This window comes from Drosophila montana, unplaced genomic scaffold (genome assembly GCF_035044405.1).
Source record: "Drosophila montana isolate Dmon_TW-CO22-7 unplaced genomic scaffold, ASM3504440v1 contig_3846_1, whole genome shotgun sequence".
In the NCBI taxonomy this organism is placed as follows: domain Eukaryota; kingdom Metazoa; phylum Arthropoda; class Insecta; order Diptera; family Drosophilidae; genus Drosophila; species Drosophila montana.
In genome coordinates, this window is record NW_026998718.1 from 368,243 (window position 1) to 390,531 (window position 22,289).

Sequence of the window (22,289 nt, forward strand, 5' to 3'; positions counted from 1 at the left end):
TATTTTGTATATAAATTTAAATTGAGTATTTTAAGAACTCACCCATTTTGCTAGCAAGCAGCAAAGTTTGATTAACCTAAAAACCATAAAAAGTAAACAATTTTTAACACTGACTTGTAGATAAATTTATGTGTCAAAACTGTTGCGATAAAAAACATCAAATCAAAATCAAATAAAACAAACTTTGCGGCCAGCCAGAGGAAAAATCGAATAAAATCAAGCATGACCTATTACTGTCACGTCCGGTGCGAGCCAGGCAAGAGCAAACAACTTTCGGGTCACGTTTGACATTTGGCCAAACGAAATGGATGGAAACCAAACTCGGAACTCGGAGTTTGATCCACATCCGTAGACACGCCGGCTAGAGCTAGAGCTACTTGCAACAAGCACAGCAACCACATATTACAAGCTCGCAGCAATTAATTAAAAAGTTTTAACGCGCCCAAATCAAATCAACAATTTTCGCAGGTATTTTAGCGTCAATTTGTGCCGCCCCCTCGTCCATCAAGTTCGAGCCCGAGTTTGGGATTGAGATTTGATTGGGTTATTGAGTGGTAAACAGTTTCCTACTGGATCGATGGATGGGCTCGAAGGAAAATCAATGCGCATTACTGCAGCCTCGTTGGGCCCCAAAACCAGCGAACAACCCGGCAACTCGGCAGTAACGAAAATAAATTCAATTTTTAAATACAATGCGCCGCGGGGGCTGCTGCTGTTGCGAATGTCGTCTGGCTTAGATTCAGCGCTTGTCCAGCACTTGACCCCAAATCCAAAAATAGTCCCATCTCATGCCCAAGCGCCCATTCCTTGACTATTTTTGAGCTGCGCTAAAAATCTGCTGCGTAAAATTTCCAAAATATTTGTGGAATGCATTTGAACTTGTTTTATATTTAGAAATATTTGTTGACGAACAACATTTTATAGCTGAAGTTTATCCTTTTTTTCATATTACTGAATTTGTATTAATATAACAAGATAATTATCAATTTACGATGAGGCTGCCTTTGTCAGACAATTTTTGCTAATGATTTCTAATGTTTGCGACGTGACACCCATTTTGTATACCCTTGTAAATATAGAAGCGACGTCTCCATTCACATAAAATATATGAATGCTTGATAAGTATCAACAGCCGAGTAGAAATCTTTCAATCTGTTCCTACGCAAATAAGTCCCTCAGAAAGCAGCTTATATCATATATATATAACTCATTTTGTTTATGTTTTACTGTTTCTTTTTAAACATTTATTAATCATATTTACTATATATATATATATATATATATATATATATCGGAACAATCTATCGAGGGTAGAGCTCTATATTTAGACGTATATGTCTTCGACTGTTCTTTCTTCTTTTTTGGTTTTGGTAACTGGCTTGGTAAGAAACCTTTTCCACCAGCCGCTGCGCGAAAACCGAAAGAAAGAATCAACAAAAAAACAAAAAAAAAACAAAAGCCAAGTCTGCCTTTCAGCGGCAGTCAGGACACGCCTTTGGCTAATTGTGTACGTGCATGTATGTCAGAGAATGTGTGCATGTACATGTGCTTGTATGTGAGTGTGTGTGTGTGTGTGTGTGTGGCTGTATGTCATAATCAAATGAATGCCAAGCAATAATTTAACACGCAAGTCCTGTTGCGACTAATGGCTATGACTAGTAATCGGGCCTAAAAGAGAGAAAAAAAACTGCGACTACTGCAGTTGTTAATTACCCGCTTGGCGCATTATGTGGGGCCACAGGCATGTTGCCGCATAAACTGGGACACCTTCAAGATTAGGCAAGCCGACACTGAGCCCTTGAACGCAGCTAGTGGTAAAAATATATGAACTAGGTAGAGAGAGGGGTCCATAATGAGTCAGACATGATTAAATGGTAGATTCATGATTCATTCATAATGAAAACGTATTTGGGTCTCAAGCAAGAAACTAACTAATGCGACAGGAAGCAAGTGGAGAGTGCCTGACTAGGAGATACCCAGTGCTGAGTTGTTATTGCAAGGTTCTTTTCCTTCCTAGCTCGATACTATGGTCACAGTATTCTACTCTAAGCTTATGCCTAGCATCCAAATGTGTTTATATAATAACATAAAAAGCAAGGCGTCTGCTTGTGTGTGGAGCAGGTGAGTGGAGATGTCCAAAAAGGACAATGCTTATCAAATTTAATGTCACCTTTTATTATCTCTGAAATATGCTTAAAGGTCCTTATTATATATCAATATTTATCGATGTAAGGGAAATGGAGAAGAGTAAAAATGGAAATTCATTCTGCGTACAAATGGCAAGAATATGTATTTCAAATTTCAAGTCTGTAGCTCGGTAGGCGGGTAAAGACAGAGAGGCGAACTGGTGAGGAATATATACTCATACTTTGTGGCTTCGTAGATGCTACCTTATACATACATTTGCATAAAACTAATATGCCCTCTTTGCAACCCATTTCTTATGGTCACAGAGTATAAAAAGTCCCACTTAAGCCCGGCTGGCTGGAAAGTTGTTTCGGGCGTCATATTGTTGATTGCTGCCAATTGACAGCTGGTTTATGAAATAATTAAAAAAAAAAATTATAACTGCTTTAAGTCAATTTTTAACAGATGAGCTTCGAAAGCTTAAAAAAGCGAAGTCATAAAAGTTATTAAGATCAAGCTACAAATAGAGATCTTAAAAGAAAAATTAAACATTTATGAATTAATAAATAAATATTCAAGATTGTCATTTATCTCTTTACGCCTTCTAATTGGCATTGGCACTAATTAAATATCACTAATTATGCCGTTCAATTTAAAAAGTTTGACAAACTCAGTAAGTTCAGGCCAAGTGAAATGAGATTCAGAAAAAATCTTTTAACAAGCGGTGCGAGGCGCTGGCATAAAAATGTTTTATACATCAATGGTAAAGAAATACAAGTAGTTTTCTGGCAGATGACAGTCACACGACAAAACTGTCTGAGACTAGTCAACGAGCATAGGCAAATTATCCATAACTCATGACAGGGCCACAATCACATTTTCCAGCAGCCATGACATTGAGAAACCTGTCTTGTTAAATGACTGAGGGTAACCATATGCAGGCAATATATATAAGTCCGTGTCCGAGGGCATAAATACATAAATACAAGCTGCTGTTGTTCCCATGACTGAATCAATAAGACGCACACCGAAGGCCAGGGAAATGGACTGAAATTGTCTGAAATTGTCTGAAATGGTCTGAAATGGACATGGCTGCAGGCCAATGTGAAGGTTGCTCTGGCAACGGAAACCAGCCGAGCACACAAAAAAACCTGTTGATTAAATGCCTGAATGTGTTAACCACAAATCAAACTGCATCGTCGAAATGCGTCGATATGCTGAAAGACAAACGCGTTGACAATTTAAATAGCTGCCGGGCAGTGGTACATAAGTATTTCGACATGCCGCATAAATTAATGGAATTATTTACGCACCAATCACACGCAATTTAATTCAATTCAAGAGCAATCCGAACATTAAACATTTCTCAATTGAGGCACAAAGCATTGAAATACGAGTCTATACACACAATACATATGCTGCCTGCCTGTAGGTACCGACATCGGGACAGACATCGTAGGGTGTTGCCTGCTATCTGTTGTCTGTATATCATGTGGCGTCTACTCATAAGCCACGTGTCGCTAAGCAGCTCAGCAGCTCAGCCCAGGCCAGGCCCGAACAGAAACAGGAACTCAAAGAGGATGCCCTGCAAGTGATACGATTATAAACAATGTTGTTAGCTGTGAGTATGCCATGTTTATTAATTTACTGTCATGTTGGGAGATCACATTTAGCTCGCTCTCCCATTGTAAATTACATTGCGAATGGAAGAAGCAAGAGGCGTAGCTGGCCAACAGCCAGTTGGCCGACTAACTACAATTATGGCCAAAGTCAAGTGCGCTCCCCTGGCATTAATAAACGCGACATTCTCCTGGCCAGTTTTTTTTCTTTTCTTTTTTGCCAGTAAATGCTTCTGGCTTAGTAGCTTGTGTGCCAATTGTTGTTGCTGCTGCTGTTACCTTTGTTATTTATTCTTTTTAGCTTGATAGCCTAGTTTTAGGCACACAAAACTTGTAGCTCTAGTTGCGGCAATTTTCCCTGTGCTTCTTGGCGTCGTTTTAATACCCTTCCTACAACACATGAACTGCTTCTGTTTAAATGAAAGGAATCAGAATTTGATATCAAAATCATCAATATCAATATCAATGCATTTAATTGAATATTTAATGAAATGCTTCAAGACATTCATTCCTGTTAAAACCAATGTTGTTAGATAAATTTATAAAACTTTTGGCCAAAATATGACATCAAACTCGTCGAAAATCATTGTTTATTTTATGAACAGACTTCGAGACATTCAATAAGAAAATTTCCTGTGAAAACAAATCTTTTTTAATACATTTATAAATCTTTTTGCAACTATAGAGCAACATTTCATCTCTTTCTTATGCGGCACACAATTTAACAAGCCAACGTTTTAATTTTCGACATGCATGAAATTGAATACCTCTGCAGGCATATCAAATTTATTATACGAAATGGAAAACTGATTTAACTGAATTTAAATAAAGTAAAATACATTTGTCCAAGGCAACGGAAGCTGATAAGAGTGAAATCAAATGGGTTCAGTTAATATATGAAATTGAAAACAATCTAGAAAATTAAATAACATTTTGAGACCCACATATGTTGCTTACAGTCTGTACTTTCTGTTAAAGGAAGTGAACAAATTAACAGCCGAGATTCTTCAGTCTTATGAGTTGTATAATTATAGAGCTAAACTCTATCCATGTAAAGTCCTGCATCAATTCTCTGCGAAATTCTTGAAGTTTTAAGCAAAACAAAGTGAATTTTGCAATTTTCTTTTGGTACCAAGGTGTACACACTTTTCCGGCACGTACAGGGTACTAAATTATTCGCCCATTTCTGTTGTTGTTTATTTATGTCTGTCAAATTGCTGTCAAGGCTGCGCCCGCTGCAGTCGAACCAACCAAAAGTGAAACAAAACAAAAACAAAACAAACCGGAGAGAATCCGCACTAAAAACTATTGTGGCCTGAACTTTCGTGGGCTTTGCGAGGTTTTTGGCAATCAAAAATTTGTTGCCTTTGTGCTGTTTGGGCCACGTCCATGTGGCGCATCAAATGCAGTCAGCCGACTAAATAAATTAGTTGGCTTTAGCGAAAATTCCCAAATCACTTAAGCCGGCCCACATATTTGGTAAGAAATGCACAATATATTAAATATACTTATTACGGCCCAGAATATGTGCCAAATTAGCAAAGCTCATGCTACATGCAAAAATGTATATATATATTATGGATACCTGGTCATGACTGATTTAACGCTTAGATTACCCGAGTGTCCGAGTGTTTATTATTGCTTATGGCTGTCCGTTTAAAGGCAGCAAACTACCAATTTGTTGGGTAATAAAAATCAGCGAATGACTCAGGTATGTGTGGCACGAGCTGTAAGAACTACGCGTATAAACGTATAAACTTTTAGTGATATAAGAATTTTGCGACTATTTAAACATTAGATACCTTATATTATCGTTAGCAATATACATATTTACATTGCTTTTGCTTTATTGTATTTTGTTTATCTCGGGCAACTGTTTTAATAGCCAAGCGACAGCAACAACAACAACAACAATTTCATTCATATGCGCGGCATTAAAATTTCAATTTTCAAAATGTATAAAAGAAAAATGCCCCCAACCAAAACAAAAACAAAAGCAACAAGAAAATGCTGTCCAAAAAGTGGTTAACGTTTCTAAGCAGTCTACGGGGAGGGCGTGGGTAGGGCAGGGCAGGGCAGGGGAATGGAGGGCATAGTCAATGGGGCGTTGCCAAGAGTTTGTTGTCTATTTGCTAGCTGATAAAAATTCACTTCATACACTTTGTCTGTTTATTTGCCGCAGCGTAAAGCATTTTATGTAAGGTGCCCAAGGGAGGAGCTGCTGGAGCTGAAATCGCACAGAGCCCCAGACAATGGCGTCCTATAAAACTAGCCAAGAAATATGCAATTGTCAATGCAATAACAATTATGTGGGGAGAGTCGAGTTAAGTAACTGCTGAAAGTTGATATATGGAACGGAGATGCTTTGAGGGGACATTTATATAGATATATATAGATAGATTGCGTGTTCTGACAGGATATCAATTATGTTATGTTTATATGTAATTATATAAACAAGAATAAACGATACGGGAGAATTAAATAACCTCGTTGACATAAGGCTTAGAAGTGATTTAATACAAGCACTTGATCTCAACCAATTAGTCATGTTTGAAGATATGTTGTTATCTTGAATAACAGAAAAGTTTTCCATACAACTTATTTTTAACCGAATCTTCATATATGAAATGATATATATGACAAACATATGTGTTTGATATATGTATATGATACAAGAATAATGTTGCCAGCTTTAGATCCCAAATTGGTCAAGAGGCCGAACCATGAACAAAGAGCCAAGCCTCGTGCAAATCTGATGAGATTTGACCTAGTTATGGTGGTGGGAAATTTGGACCTATGTCTATATAGGATATTTGAGGGTACCATTTTTACAGATTTAGATGCCAAATTGATTTTGTATATATGTATGTATGTGTGTGTGTGAATGTGTGTGCGTGTGTGTATGTATGTATGTGCGTATATATGTATGTATGTATGCATGTAAATTGTCTTATAATATACCAATAGCAGACCAATTTGTCTTGTTGCGCGGCACATTTAAATAAGAAAACGTATTTATTAAAGCTGCCCTCCTCCTCGATTCTCAGAAATTTAAGTAAGGCTTGCAGGCTTCGCCTATGAATTAGGCGCAGGCGGCTTTAACGCTGGAGGCTGAGGAGCCGGAGGAGCACCAAGGGGCGGAGCAGGTATGTAGGTATGTAGGTATGTAGGTATGTATGCATGTATGCATGTATGTATGTATGTATGTGTGTATGTGTGTATGTGTGTATGTATGTATGTATGTATGTATGTATGTATGTGTGTATGTATGTATGTATGTATGTATGTATGTATGTATGTATGTATGTATGTATGTATGTAAGCATGTATGTATGTGGGTATGTATGTTTGTATGTGTGTATATATATGTATGTGTGTGTATGAATGTAGTTTCACATACATTTTGACCAAGAAAATTGCCAGCCTTGCCCGTGCGCGTTTAAAACAAATTCTCTCGGTATCTATCGACCAATTTTCAACTTTTGCGGGTGGAATTTCCCAAATACCTTAAACACATATTCATTAAACTCTTATGTAGAGCTTTGAGAAAGCTTTAATTTTGCGAAAAATGTGAAACACGCCTCAAATTATTTTTATGTCGATCCATGGTAATGAATTTGAGGGCGAAACGCCACCCTCAAAATCTTTGACGCCCTTTTACCCCAGGGAGGGATGGATTTTCCAAAAAGTGCGAAATACCTATCAGATTAATTTTGACAAAGATCTTTGCAAATGTTTTTATAGCCGATCGGATGGTAAACAAAAAAGTTTCATACAAACGTTTTTCGCGATTTCTCCGCACATACGGGTGGAATTTCCCGAACCCCCATCTTAATATGCACCTTTATCACATAAGGTAACTACAGTGAAAATGTCAGCTTCCTAGCTCTTACGGTATGGGCTCTGCGTTGATCACCAATCAGTCAGTCAAAAGGTCAGTCAATAAGTCAGTTAGTCAGTCATTCAGTCAGTGTTGCATACATGTTTTATGTGGACTTATCTTTGCTATAATAGATATAAAAGTTCAATCCAACTGTCAGACATATGTGCTGCCTGCAATTTTAAGACTAACCTTTACACATTGCATACAAACAGACAGATAAGTGACGACTGTTGTCTCTGATCAGGAATATATTACTATGCATTACACGCTCCCAGCCCAAACAACTAATGTATCTTTATCTTATGATTTTCCCATTCTGATTTGAGCATTCTCTTTATCCTAACTTTATAACAGCCAAAAGCGCAAATTCTTTGGCGTTGCTCACTTTGAAAGTTTGTTTGTCGCATTTGTTTGTTTGACTCTTGTAACAGTTGTAAACGCACGTGCACACACACACACACACACACACAGAAGCACACGCAAAGTGCATGTGCAAACACTGCAGAAGTCAACTGTCAACTATCCCAAGTACAAGTACTGCCGAGTAGTTTTAGTTGTCTGTTGATGTTGTTGTTATATACGCCTTTGTGCGATGCCCCCCGCCCTGCCACTGGACGAACTGTTTGCTTGTTCGTTTGCTGTTTGTTTGTTTGTTTGTTTGGTTCTTCTTCTTCTTCTCTCCACGCTTACCACGTTGTCGCTGTCTGTTAACAGTTCTGCAACGGCTTTTGATAAAGCACTGATAAAAGTCGCATTAAAATATCTTGAATATAAAGGGGCAACAACTGCCGCGTTACCTTTAGGCGGCCAAAACAAACACAAGTTAAGGCCTCATAATTGAAAAATTAATTATACACGCGGCGCCCATCTTAATTTATTAATTTGCTGCGTATTTACACTGCCCAAAAAGAGAACCGAGAAAATAAAACTGATAAGCCGGCGCCATAAATAAAGAAATTTCATTCCAAAGAGCAATAGCAGAATTAAACAACAACAAAAAGCACAACACATGTGTATGCTTTGTCATTATGAATACAAGAGGGCAAAAATTAAAATAAATATTATTTCGTAATAACAAACAACAAATCATTTACAGACCCGTCAAACAAATTTTGCTATCGGGCAATACATACTATAAAAATATGTTTATTGTTTACAGGGAATAAGTACGATTATCAATGGGAATTTCAGTCCAAATTTCTTAAACAAACCTAAATATTCAAATAAATAAAATACCAACTTGCCAAAGTTAGCAAGAAACATGCCTAAATGCATAACAGAAGAGCGAAAATTTCTGTAACCGTAACATTGCAGCGAACTTAGCATAGCTTCATTTACATATTCACTAATGTTAAGCTTTCAAGTTTAACAGAACCTCGTGAAATGCATTAGGAGAGCAGAAGGAGACTGCCCAAATTTTAGCAATTGTTTTTTTTAACTGACAAAATTTAACAGCGCGTTAAATTGATTGCATATTTTAAAAATTCGAATAAAACATAATTTTGCATCCTCACTCAGCATTCCATGTCGTTAAATAAGCACATGAATAATTAAACGATAGTCTGAACATCAACATGATATTAAGAAGGCGGCAAGATGACGCTGCAAATGATAATGGTTGGATTTTGACTTCTCTTTTTGGAAAGTGCACATCTGCTCGTTTTATTTTTCTTATACCCTGTATAATGGATTTATGAAAATCTAAGTAACAGACCGAAGAAAACATATTTAACTCAAAAGTATAAATATACTCAATCCATCTGTCTGTTCGAATGCGTTGATTCTTGTATACAGTCTTTTGGAATACTTTTTTAAAACTTCTAATTAATTTAATTTTTACTACTGCGTTGAAGACACAATCATTTACTTTATTAGGAATCAACTGAACTGAATAGAAGTGTATAATGAACTAAATTTCATCGTAATAAGCGCGGGCATTTTTAATTAATTTTATGCCGAAATCTAGAAAAGTGGAATAGTAAATGATAAGGTAGGGGTGGGGCCCCTCTCGGAAAATGCGCAACCAAACCCCATTTAATTCTCTTATTTAATCATAAATTAAAGCGCTTTGGCGTCACTCAACGTCAACGCAACTTAGCATCACAATTATTTTCCAAAGCGGATAAGCAAGCAACACCCACAACCAATTTTCCAATTCCAACCACCCCAAACTGTACAAATGAAAATTTCTTGATTCCATAAAGTGAATTGGAGTATTTGCTCTTCTGCAATGTTTCGCTGTACGAAGATATTTGTAAATTGAAATATACTTCAAGCGAAACAATGCTATAGCTTATCTTCTAAAGTTGTAGAGTTTATGTGCAAATTTTACATGCAGTCACTTCACAACCTTCTTCGAAGATCCAAATTATTAGACTAGATACATCGATATTATTCTCGATCCAATAACTGAAAAGTCTTTTAACGACTTGCTATTTACTTTGTGAGCAGAGTATTGCGCAGTCGGTTGCAGCCGACTTGCTAGTTTATCGATGCAAAATTGATTAATTTGTTATAGTTTTTGCATTTGTATTTAGTTTGCCTAGTCCTGGAGCACAACTCAAAGCAAGTAAGAATGCACAAGTTGAGGCTGTCCGACTAGGCAATACCCCGTAATTAGTTCCACATAGGCGCGGCACACATTCGAAAATTAATTCAAAATGTATTCCTGAATAACATCTGCGTTTAGTTTGCCTATCTTTCTTTTGGGAGATAAATATATTATAGATTCTTTAAAAATGTACTGCTTTATTTGTATATATTCATTTTATCTTATAATATTCCCAATTTAATCCTATTATCTCTGATCTGGAGGAACTTGAGGAAGAACTTGTACACTTTATAGGGCATTGCCGCTTCCCAAACTCTTATACGCATTTTTAATGGGTGCGGAATATAAAAGGATTTAATTAAAAAAAAAGCATTGCAGCGCCATTTTGTTTTGGATTATGGCATTGCGCTTTATATATATATATGTATATACACAATATGACCTGCCAAAGCATAACAAAGCTTTGTTATCTTTATGTTTTTTTATGACTCTGTGGAAATGACGCTCAATATGCCTCCGGCTCTTCTCTTTAATGTCCGTCATTATTTAAATTGGTTTGCACTTTTAAGTGTGTCTTGCTTAAAAATAATCCTAAATTTTATACACTCCCCAAGCGCAGCTGAGGGCAAATTTTATTTGTCTTTTTCATTTAACTCGTTTATGCAGTTTTCTTGCTCAGCGCCTCAGAGAAACAAATAAAAGCACTTAGCTTAAATTTATGTTGATATAAACCAAAACAAAATGAATATAGCAGTAATTTTGTAATGGTATAACTTAATATTAAAATAAATCCAAGAAAAATGCGGCTATCTTCGGCGAGCCAAGGAATACAACTCCTTACAAAACATGATACATTAATTTGAGTTGATAAGTTTTTAGTCACAAAAACTACATTTTTGACCAATTATTTTCCTATAGGATGACACGATGACTCAGCTATCCGATGTTGCTAAGCTTTCGCTCAGTTCGTAAGTCGTGTTAATCCCAAGTTTGATCAAGTTTTTCCTGAAAAGACCTTATTTTCGACTGACCATTCCTTATCGATAATTTTAAGTCTTGTTCATTTGAAATGTTCTTGGATGAAATATGGTCAAGGCTTGCATAAACAAAACTTAATTTTTTGGTCCCAAGCTTCAACCCACAACACTTAAAGTAGGAGAAAATATTGCCTTTGCTTCATAAATCGATGAACTTCAACGTCATTTTCAATATCTATCTTAAATTAAACTTTAAACGTGGCGGCTAAGATAGAACGGGTAGTTTTAAATTTCCGATGGGCGGGAAATGGGTGGAAAAGTGTCTGAAACCATAAAAAACTTTAAGCGGATAGGTGCGTGAAATGCCAGCTACCGAAAAGCCTCATTAGAAATGACAAAGCATTTTGTTAGTTCATTAAATTTATGCGCGCCGCAGCAAACCGCATCCATTTGCCTAATGCGAAATGCAGGCCAACTAATGCAGTTATGATAACAGCAACAATAACAACATTCTCTCGAATTTCAGCGTGCCGCATAATGAAAATGAGTAAATCACATGATTAGGCGTCACTCGGTTGAATCGCTACGCAAAACAAATTGCCACCTGCAACGATGGGCTCCAAAAACCAACTCGTTTGATTACAGTCAAAAATGAGACATTTTACATTTTGCGCTATTGAAAAACAAATTCAATTAAAATGCCACGCTGACAGATTCATTAAAATTGAAAATGCATTAAATAATAAATGTGTTGCATGTGGTTGAGTAGGTGTGTGTGTGTGTGTGTGTGGGTGTGTGTTGCGCAAGCATGCATAATAATTTTCCATAATTAAAGCAAATTTAAAGTGACAGCCAGCCAATTTTCTGGCAATAAATCAAAATAAACAAAATTAATAGCCTAAAAGTATGCTTCGATTTTCGCATAGTCCCTTAAACTGCGCCAACGTAACTTAATTTAAATTAAGCTTAACGAAGATAAACTAACGATGTTTATTAACTATCCAAAAACTTAGATATTGCACAGTTTTCGGAGATATTTATTTTAAAAACAGATGAATATATCAAAAATCATCTAAAATCCATCTAAACAACCATGTTCTGTCCTTTTCCCCCAATTTTTTAAAACTTTTTCAAAGTTTACGGGGTTCACATTAAAACAGATCAATTAAATTAAGTAAGCTTAAAAAGAGTGTAAACAAAGTTTCAAATTTGTCCTTTCGTCCTTTTTAAGACCTGCACCTTTAACCTGCGCAGTCCCTTTAATAAGCCATGGCCCAGCTCTTGTCAAAAGGTATCGAGCTAAATTGAAGCAAAGTTCAAAATCTTGGCAGCAACAAGAGTTAATTACCTGCTGACAGTTGGGACAGTCTCAACTTATTTTTAAAAAAAAGCACATAATTACCCAGCAACACCATAAACAACAACAACTTTAACCTGGTCCAGCTACTTAACACTAAAAAAATGATCCAGTTGCTGCTCCGCGCAATTATTTGATATGTGCGTCGTGTTGGCCGTCCACAAAGGCCAGGATAAGTTAAACAGGAGCTGTTGCAGCAGCAGGCAGCCTTAACTGCAGCTGCAGGCAACTCGAATTGCGCGCTGCGTTCGGTTTTAATGGCCGCCACTGTTTGCGTCTGAGTCCTGGCTCGCTTTGGCCGTCTCGCGTTTTTCGCGCTGCCTGGCTACATAAATCGCAGGTTTAATGTGGAAACCTGGCAAAGAGGAAACAGAATCAACAAGAACAGCAGCAATGCGCAGAGCAGTTATATACCCTGGACCCAAATGAATCTAGTAAGCCGAAGGGGGCATCACGATCCCATAAAGTCTATGTATATATATATTTACGATCAGGTGAGTCGATCTGGCCAGGCCTTCTGAGACTTAAAATTTCAAATAGATATTCAACTCGCTTAAGTAAAAAACATTGAAAAATGATCGGTAGATATATCAATATATCAATAAGCACAAAACTATACATTTAAGAGCTAGAGACAGCCATTTTGGCCTTAGGTATAGTATATGAACTATACTTTTTGAAGATTAAAAATATTTCACTTTGTGGATAATGTGTCTCAAATTGAATAGAAAAACAATGTGGAAGCTTTGTGTTTTGGATCCCATGCTTAAACCGTGAAAATTTCATTAAGATCGGACAATAAATACCGATTCTTTTGATGGTGTTAAATGAAGCACAAGCGCGCAGCTTTCGGAGTGCGTTCCTATGTATGCCTCCTTCCGTTTTTCTACATAGAAGAGAGTTCATATGTTTGTAAAGTCATCGGATTAAGAGTATCTGCCAGTCGGGCACTCCCAATTAGACTATCATTAGTTGCTTTTGCCTGTCTTGTCCGCCTGTTACGGTTCCTTTGTACATGTTGACCGTGCTCTAGCCAAGAGTAGTTAGCGCGCCTTTGTCTGTTCCTGGCATCGTCGACATGAATCAAAAACTTAATTATTTTCAGCCGCACGATGGCAAAATGTTTTGCGCAAACAAACAATTCAACTACCCAGCAACAGGAACGGCAACAACTATAACAAAAAGAACAACAACAAAAACTACAAATACATAAGGTTAATATAAATCGTCAGCGAACATTTTGACGCAGCTCGCAAAATTTTACAACTCTTCGGCAGCGCCACACAACAGCAAGAAGCGTATTTACAGTCAATTTGTAAGACCCTCCCTGATTCCTACTCAAACGTATTATATGCGGATTTCTGTGTGGGATTGCGTGTATGTGTGTGTGAGTGTGTGTGTGCTAAGGAACAAAGGGTTATTCTGACTGAGCTACGTGATCCTCGTGTCATAAATTCCTTTTAAGTTTTATACAACAGAACATATAAACGCAACACGCACTGCGAATGTGTTTTGGATTTCACGGCAGGACGGAGTTACCGAGGGACTGACTCGCATAGGGGAGTGTACAATACTTACCAGGGCTGCAGAAGTCCTGTGGTTCGATATATTGGGTAAGCCAAAGACTTGCAATATTTAATACGCTTTTAAGCCGATATGCTTTAGGTCTTATATATGGAATCATATATACCAAAGCTTTTATAAATTAATTCTTTTCAATTTGTGGGGGAATGGGGGGACGAACACATTAAGTAAAATGCTCTTAATCTACATAGTATATATATATATATATATAGATTATAGTAACTAGTCACTAAAAACATGTTTAGTATAAACTAAATTTAAAGCTGCCTGACTGGAGAACAATGTTGGTCATAACGTCCGCCAATCCCAAGGCATACAAACCAAGGGGGAACCGGTTGGCTGTATAGCTATATATAGTTCTCTTCAAATCGAACTATTGTAATCTCTTAACAATTATTCCAAATTCGGAGAGAGTATGCTTGGTCTCATATTAAAAACTCTTACACATTCTCGCTCGCCAATATTCACGATCGATTCTTTAAGAGTTCTGTCGTTTAATCTGGAAATGTGTGGAGCTGAGCGGCCTTGCTGGAGCTCATTAGTTATATTGTTTTCCAACTGTTTGCTCGATTTTCGCTTATTTGTATTCAACTACGGGAATTGTGTTCTTAAAATAACAAAACTTTATAAGCAACATATATCAGTTTTACATTGAGACGATAAACAATTCGAAACAAGAAATGCGAAGTGTGAATCACCTGGTTAAAATTTTGCTTTTGCAGCGAACCCTGATAAGAAATTTCTTATAAAACTTTGCTCAAAAGTGCGTGCAATCAAAGTAGAAATTGATTTAATATAAATATAAACATTTATATGCCCAATATAACAAGGTTTGTTTAGTTTAGTTTCGTTTTTACAGATCGTTGTGAAGTGTGGTTTTGCTTTGGGACTTGAAACTTGAAATCTCTTCTCGTGTATATTCATGTTAGATAAAATGTCATTATTATATGGCATGAAATATCGGGCAACTATTTATCTTCATTTGGAATAAAAAGTATTGGTGAGCTATCGAAAAAAGATCGGTTCATTGATTAGAGTATTACACAGTCGATTGCACCCGATTGCAACATTCTTATTTGTTTTGAGACCTTGCGTTTTGTAGCTTGAGACGTTCAATAAACATCATGCTTTATGCAACATTTGCCAGCCATAACTCCCGGCGCAGGAAAAATGCCAGCCAGGATGTGGCGCAGGAGCAGTCAGTCCGGGCACTCATAAACTTGTTACATTGTCAACCTGCTGGTCGTGAAATGCGTGAAGGAATTTGCAGGCGGCACCCAGACCCCTCCGCCCCGTGGCGACACTTTACGCCTGACATGCTTGAAACGCAACAGGATGCAGATAAATCATTGGCGTGCCTTTAAAAATGCCTTTACGAGTGCTAAGTGTGCGTCCCTTAAAATCTTTGCCGCCTGTAAAAATTGCTGGGCTAATAGACAGCCAGCCCAGCCCTGTCAGAAATGCGATTACGCGTAAGTGCATCCTGTTTAAACGCCTTAAATTGAGTTTTATGACTTAATAATGCGACAAGGCGCAGTACACGACCTTGCAATTACTCGTAAATGCCGCTGCTAAAAGCAGTCAATGCAAAATGCTGTCGACAAATGTTGCCCGGCTGCAGCCAGACACAGGCTGTGGCAGCCACAAACAGCATCGCCAAATGGCCACCAAGTTGCACACACTGATTGAATTTGAGCTGAGCTGAGCTGATGTCGATGTCGCTTGGCTGCCAGCGCCTTCGCCGGGCGAGAAATGTTGCCGCAGGGAATCCGACAACGACGGCTGTTGGTTGCTCTCCACAAAAAAAAGGGACCCCAACAAACAAACGATGCGGTTGCAAAATGTTTGACATTTTTAGTGTTTGCTATGCACAACCAAGACACACACACACACACACATATATATAGACCCTGAGCCGACGGTTGCGTGTTTAATGTGAACCTGAAACGAATCATTTCCACATAATTTAGTTGCATGTAAATAAAACCAAGTCGGAAGGCGACTGCGCAATACTCTGTACAAGGTGTAATTACCAACTAAATCAGTCCAAAAGAATTTAACCTAATGTTGCATAGGTGACTCTGAAACTGTAAAAGCACGGCAATGATTATCAAACTGTGACTTTTGGTGCTATCGATTTGCGTGTCTATCGATCCATAAATCTAGGTTTGGAATTAGAGATTGAGATATTTGTGGATTTTCGCGTAGAGTATATATTCCAAGTTTTAAGTCTAGCTTCAAAATTGCGTTCAGAAGAACGTACAGAAAGCTGAACATAGCACAAAAACAATATACCCTATTTTACCTAATGAACAGAGTGCCAGGGAATCATTTAAATAGATTAAAGATAAAAAGATTTCGATAGGTTTTTTGTTTATTTATGTTGAGAGTCGAGTTAATGTCGTGTTCGTTGTTTCCAACTTCTCTACCCCCGACAAAAGTAACTAATTATCAATTCTGCCAAAAAGAGCATTCAGTATTCGACGTGGAGTATAAATATATTCGTCTTGCTTGCCACTTCTTGCACTTGCTTTGGCGCTTGTTGTCGTTGATATACGAGAAATGCTTTGTAGAGTAATTGTTTTTGTTGTTGTTGTTTTTTTGTTGTTCCATGGTTGTTACTGCTGTTGCACACTGGGCTGTTGTGCGCCTTGTTGCTGCCGACGTGTAGTGGCAGGCAACACTCGGCCCGGTTGCCACTTGAAATCTGTCAACTGCAACTATTTATTAAATTATATGCTGGCATTGTTAAATGTGAATGACTCGGCTAAAGGGCGGGAATGGGACAGACTGTGCAAGTTTTCAGAGTTTCCGCTTCAAAGTCCTTCGGTTGACAGGTTTTTTGTGAAATTTAAGCATTTCTAGACTTTATTTGACAGCCTCTTTTTGAAGTATTATGAAATATATGCGATTTCCTGTTAATTTGCTTACAGCTCAGCAAATCTCTGCAGGCCCCGTCCAAGCCATGTAATAGACAACCTCATCTGCCACCGCTCGACGGCTCTGTGCGGCATTAGGCAAATTGACAACAGCTTAAAACGATTTTCAGCACCTTAAAGCCCAGCAAATATTGTCAAACTCGAGGACTCTCAACTGCTGCCAGCTGTCAGTAACTGGCACACAACACAACAAAAAAGAAACCCACACTTGACGAAGACCATAAGCCCACAAAAAACCAGTGGCAAGAACAGAGGCCGGAGGCAGAGCGCCAAACAGTACAAAACGATGAATGCCGAGCAGGAAGAGGAGCGTATTTGCCTTAGGTGAGTGTGTATCCGTGTGTGTGTGTATGGATGTGTGTGAGTAGATGTATTAAACGTGTGGCAATAATTTACCAATTTCTCTAGGCTTGGCTTTGGTTTTGATTAAATTGAATCTGCGGTCAATAAATATACAAATTGTAAGTGGGCTTTGTTTGTATCAAAGTTAGGCCATAGATAAATTGATTAACTGCAAACACGTTATTTTAAAGCACATCTTACGGCAAACGTATTGGGAAATAAATAAATGTGGCTAAGGCAATAATTAATAATTAATACGGCAAAGGTATTGAGTAATAAATAGATAAATAAATGCGGTTAAGGCAATAATTTCAATAAGCACATGCATTTAACATGCTGTTAGCGCTCTTAACATAGCTAGATAACGAGTACACAACAGAGCGCATACAGTCTGTTAAACTTAACAGCCTAGCCTCTTAGCTAGGAGATATGAAATATAAATACTTTCAAGCCGACAGCTTAAGATAATAGACAAACATATTAATTGCAATAATTGAATATTACTTTTAAAGCTTTTGTAAACAATATTTCACTGCATGTCTAAAACAGAAATGAACGCTTTAACTTAATGTATTTAGGCGTTATTTGCGGCATATGGCCAGACACAGGCCACGATAAATAAGTGTCCATTACGCGCACACATAATGCGAGATCAACAAACTGCACTTGCTGTCATTTTGTAGTCGTTCTGCCACGAAATTAAATATGATAGAGAGCCGCAATGTTGTGTTCTCTTATTAACATTAATCAATTAGATGCTGGCGACAGCAACAAGCCCGTAGACAAAGCAAAAATATTGTCGCAATGGCCATGTGAAAGGCTCACAATTCCAACAAAAGTGGCGACAGCGGCAACAACAATAACAATAACAACAAGAGCAACAGCAAGAGCAATAACAACAAAGCGTTGCTATACAATGTCAATCTCATATTTCAATTATGTTTTATAAATGGCAGCAGACAGACTGGCGGTGCTCTTTCTGTATTTGTTGTTGTTTATTGCCGAGCTCCGCACTCAATGCCTGTATTAAAGATGCTCGGGAACAGGCCATAAAATTTAAAAACAAAAAAACAAACGTTGCTAGCTAACATTTCAGTCAATTATTAGTTTTTTTTTTTCTTGCTATTGCCACAATTGATTTTCGCTACTTTATTTGCAACTAAAAGTATGCAGCACAACATGCCACAAATATGCTTGCGTGCAAAAGTTGCGCATACGCCGCGTTGTCTCGCCCCATGTAATAACTTAACCTTTGCCCCGCCCACAATTAGGGCAGTTACTAGCAACCTGATCGAATTATAAAATTTTAATTGCATAATAACACACTGACAACCCCACACACACAAAGGACCCTGGCAGACTAGTTGAGTACAGCAAATAGTTGAAAATTGTGTTAGAATAGTTTAAGGCTCTTAAAGTGCAGGAAATATGCCCTGTTGGTATATGGGCTTGCTGCAAAGGTGCATACAAATCTAATAAAAAACCAGGTGGAGCTGACTAAGACTATCAGCAGGATGTGCAATGGGACTTGGCATGTGCGCTCTAGGGTTACAGAAAGAGATACCAGAAAGAGATTTGGAAAAGATTGTTTAGGTATGCTCCACAGACAAAAGCAACTGCAGTTAAATAGAATTGAACCTTCCAGATTTTATACAACTGCGTCTCGATATGTCAACCCCAAAGAGCAGATGTAGGACCGCCAACAGACGACGGCAGACAACAGCTCAAAATGTCTATTTAATTTTATGCAAATTTCTTTTACTATGCAAATTCCGCGAAGTAAACAACACGCTGCAAAGCAACATGCAGGGCAAATACAACGAGCTTAATGTATTTGCCGATGATTGACTTTGCTATATCCTAGAATGACTTTCATTATTGTCAACAAACGTAGAGTAAATGTGCAAGGATATTCAAATTGGTGCAAAATAATTCCGCTTAAAAAGTCTCATAAAGCTGAACTGGTGCTTGGGCAGAATAAGCAGAATACTTTTATTTACATTAATCTTTCTCTCGACTAACGAGAGCAAACAACACATTTAATTCAACAATTACAGGGTATATTAGTGCCCCAACAAAGACTAACATGCAATTACAACTCAGGGTAGGGGTAAATTTGTTTTCCTGCGTCTCGTTCCTGTTTATAAAAATGAATTTTGGCGCAGGGAAAACTAACGACAAATAGGCGGACAAAGTGACAGGTTGCATTAGCTTAAGTCAAAAGATATTGGTAACTTTTAATGGCACAAAGCTTTGTGTTTTTTAGCAGCTGCATTCGCAAGGACTTGCAGCTAACAAGTTGCGAATAATTAGCCAGGCAATGAATATGAAGACGGTATCGTTTAGGCCATATAAAGCTATCTGTATGTATCTAGTGAATTGATGAGAAGCCAATGTAAAAGGGTATAAAGGGTACAATGGTTTTGTGCAAATCCATGTGACAGAGAAAAGAAGGCATCTCCGACCACATACGTATTCTTCGAGCCGAGCCAGGAAGTATGTATATACGAGCTAGAGACTTGAAATTTTGAATATAACTACTTTTAGCTCCCAGTTTCAAAGAAATCGATAAAAGTCGATCAAAATCGATATCGAAATCATGATTTTTTTTTTCAGTAGTAATTGCATTTTGGAGATAAAGTCTTATAGTTTGGTATCTACACAATGCCGGATAATAAACATCTAAGTTAGACACGAACGCATTTCCCGTGTATGGCAGGAATGATTGGAACAGCAGCTCGTAGTTGGGCGGTATCTGCCAGTCGGGCACTCCCGGCTAGGGCGCTCCTACTTGTTCATTTCAGTCTTGGACTCGTATTGCAAATGTCAAAAGTAAATTGAGTTTTTCTTCTGCTATTGCTCGATTGTAATATCAAGATTTGTGGGCAATTTATCAATTTTAATGGCCTTCGAATGGCTGGCGAAATGCCTACTGCATACTCTGCTTTGCGCCGGCAAAGTGTCCACTTATACGGCTTATTGCCTTTTTCTCTTTAGCTTCAAGAAATTTTTGAGTCAGGCCAAAACCACATTCTGTGGCACTTCAGTATTCACTGAAATCAGCAAACGGCGGCCAAAACAAATAGCTTTGATTTTAACGAAATGCGCCTTAGAAAAGGACATCAAAGCGCTTGATGACGGCTTGTGGGCAACTTCAGCTCGTTTTATGCATAATAATGCGTAAGAGAACCAAAAAAGGACCCTACCACATTGCTTCCTTATCGTCCAAATACATTCCGTACAAAACTCTAGAGTTCCTCAAAACGCCTTCCCAAACATTTCGTTAAAAAAATTAAATTTAGTTATTAATATTATTATTAGTTCATTTAATGCATTGGGCCTCACAATTTAGCATCGAAACGCTTCAAACTTGGGGCGGCAACAAAAATTATATAATTATATATAAACGAGAATTGTGGTAGAAAGGGTTAACTGGAACGCCTGCAATTGTCCCTTCTTTTTTGCGCTACATTTCTGTGCCGCTGAGTAATTTTTCTATTTTCTGCTTTGTTGCGCCCTTTCAAATGCACACCCATGTTGACCAACGTCCAACATTAACCCAAATCCAAAAGATATACACACACTCCAAGCCCACACACACGCACACTCCGCACCCCCCCCCCCTTCTCCTTTCTCCCACACACACTTACAAAAGGACTGGCCACTTTAGAGGGTATTACTTCCAATTCTCTGGCCGAGTCAATGGCACTATTTGAGACGCCAGTTGCCCGTCTCTTTCAGCATTTTATTGTTTCTGCGGCCGACCTTTAGCTAAATGAATCAGCCAGAGACAAGAAATTTCTTTTTAGCGAATTTGCCACCTGCTGCGTTTCCTGTGGCATGTGGAACGCATTAGGGCTTGTGCCGGAAATTAATAACATCGACTCATCAACTTATTTACCTCAAGTAACTAAATTGATTGCTTAGCAAAATGCTAAATGAATACGCAAAATGCTGCTGATAATGATAAATAAGGATAAAAGTTATAGGTCAGCATAGTAGACAAATTCAGAAATCGGAAATAATTAAAGTGCTGCTAAAATAATGCATATATTTATTATGAGACTCGTTAAATACCCTTTTAATAAGTATAAAGAGTAATTTAAAAATATTTTGAATTGCGGTTCTCTTTTTATTATTTATAAAAATTATTTATATAATTTATTTACATTTATATTTTATAAATATATATATATGCTTAACGATTTATAAATGATATATTGATATATATTAATTAATTAAATAGAAAGGAAGTTAATAGAAGAAATCTTAACTTAAAAGTTAAAATGAGAATATATTGCTATTAAGCTACATTCTAACCAAGTATATTAAAATACAATTTATATTAATATACTTTATGGTGTAAGAGATTCTCCCATCATACCCCATTTAGACATTTTCTATGGGAACAGGGTATATCCTTGTCTGTATAAAACACAGCGTATAATTCAAAGTTTCTGCTTGATGTGACTTCAATCGTTTAAGAAAGTCCAACAATTGATTAATTTATACTTTTGTTATCATGTCTAATACTCATGAATATGTGGACCTTGCTGTAGACATTAAATGACCTTTAATTCATCTCTGTCTCAGTCTCTTCCGTTGCTTGGCATCTTCAGCTAATTATCTTTAAATATTTGCTTCACACATTCAACCTAAGTCCAATTCAATGGCTTACCACCAACCCCCTCCCCCTCCCTACCCGGCTGGCTGGTCTATATTTGTTGTCGACACATTCCTCAAAATGGCACCAAGCCCACCGCAGGCTTAAACGCTTAATAAATAAAATAAGCAGCTTGCCAGACATTGTTGCCACATCGATTGGCTTGGCCTTGCCTTAATTGTTGTTAATGTTGGTGTTGATGTTGTCGTTGTTGCTGTTGTTTTGGTCTCGCTGGGCATAATGCACA

At 37.6% G+C, this 22,289-nt stretch overlaps 1 protein-coding gene and 1 long non-coding RNA gene across 2 annotated transcripts in view; both read left to right on the forward strand.

Moving 5' to 3' along the window:
- Adcy8 (adenylyl cyclase 78C) overlaps window positions 1-22,289 on the forward strand; it is a 40,807-nt gene that overhangs the window by 21 nt on the left and 18,497 nt on the right. Inside the window, 1 exon segment of the mRNA XM_064696369.1 lies at window positions 17,032-17,361. Coding sequence (XP_064552439.1) covers window positions 17,324-17,361 — 38 coding nt within the window. The 5' untranslated portion in view covers window positions 17,032-17,323.
- LOC135438112 (uncharacterized) lies at window positions 61-693 on the forward strand. Its single transcript, XR_010437846.1, has 2 exons — window positions 61-256; window positions 469-693. It is a non-coding gene; the product is annotated as an uncharacterized LOC135438112 (long non-coding RNA).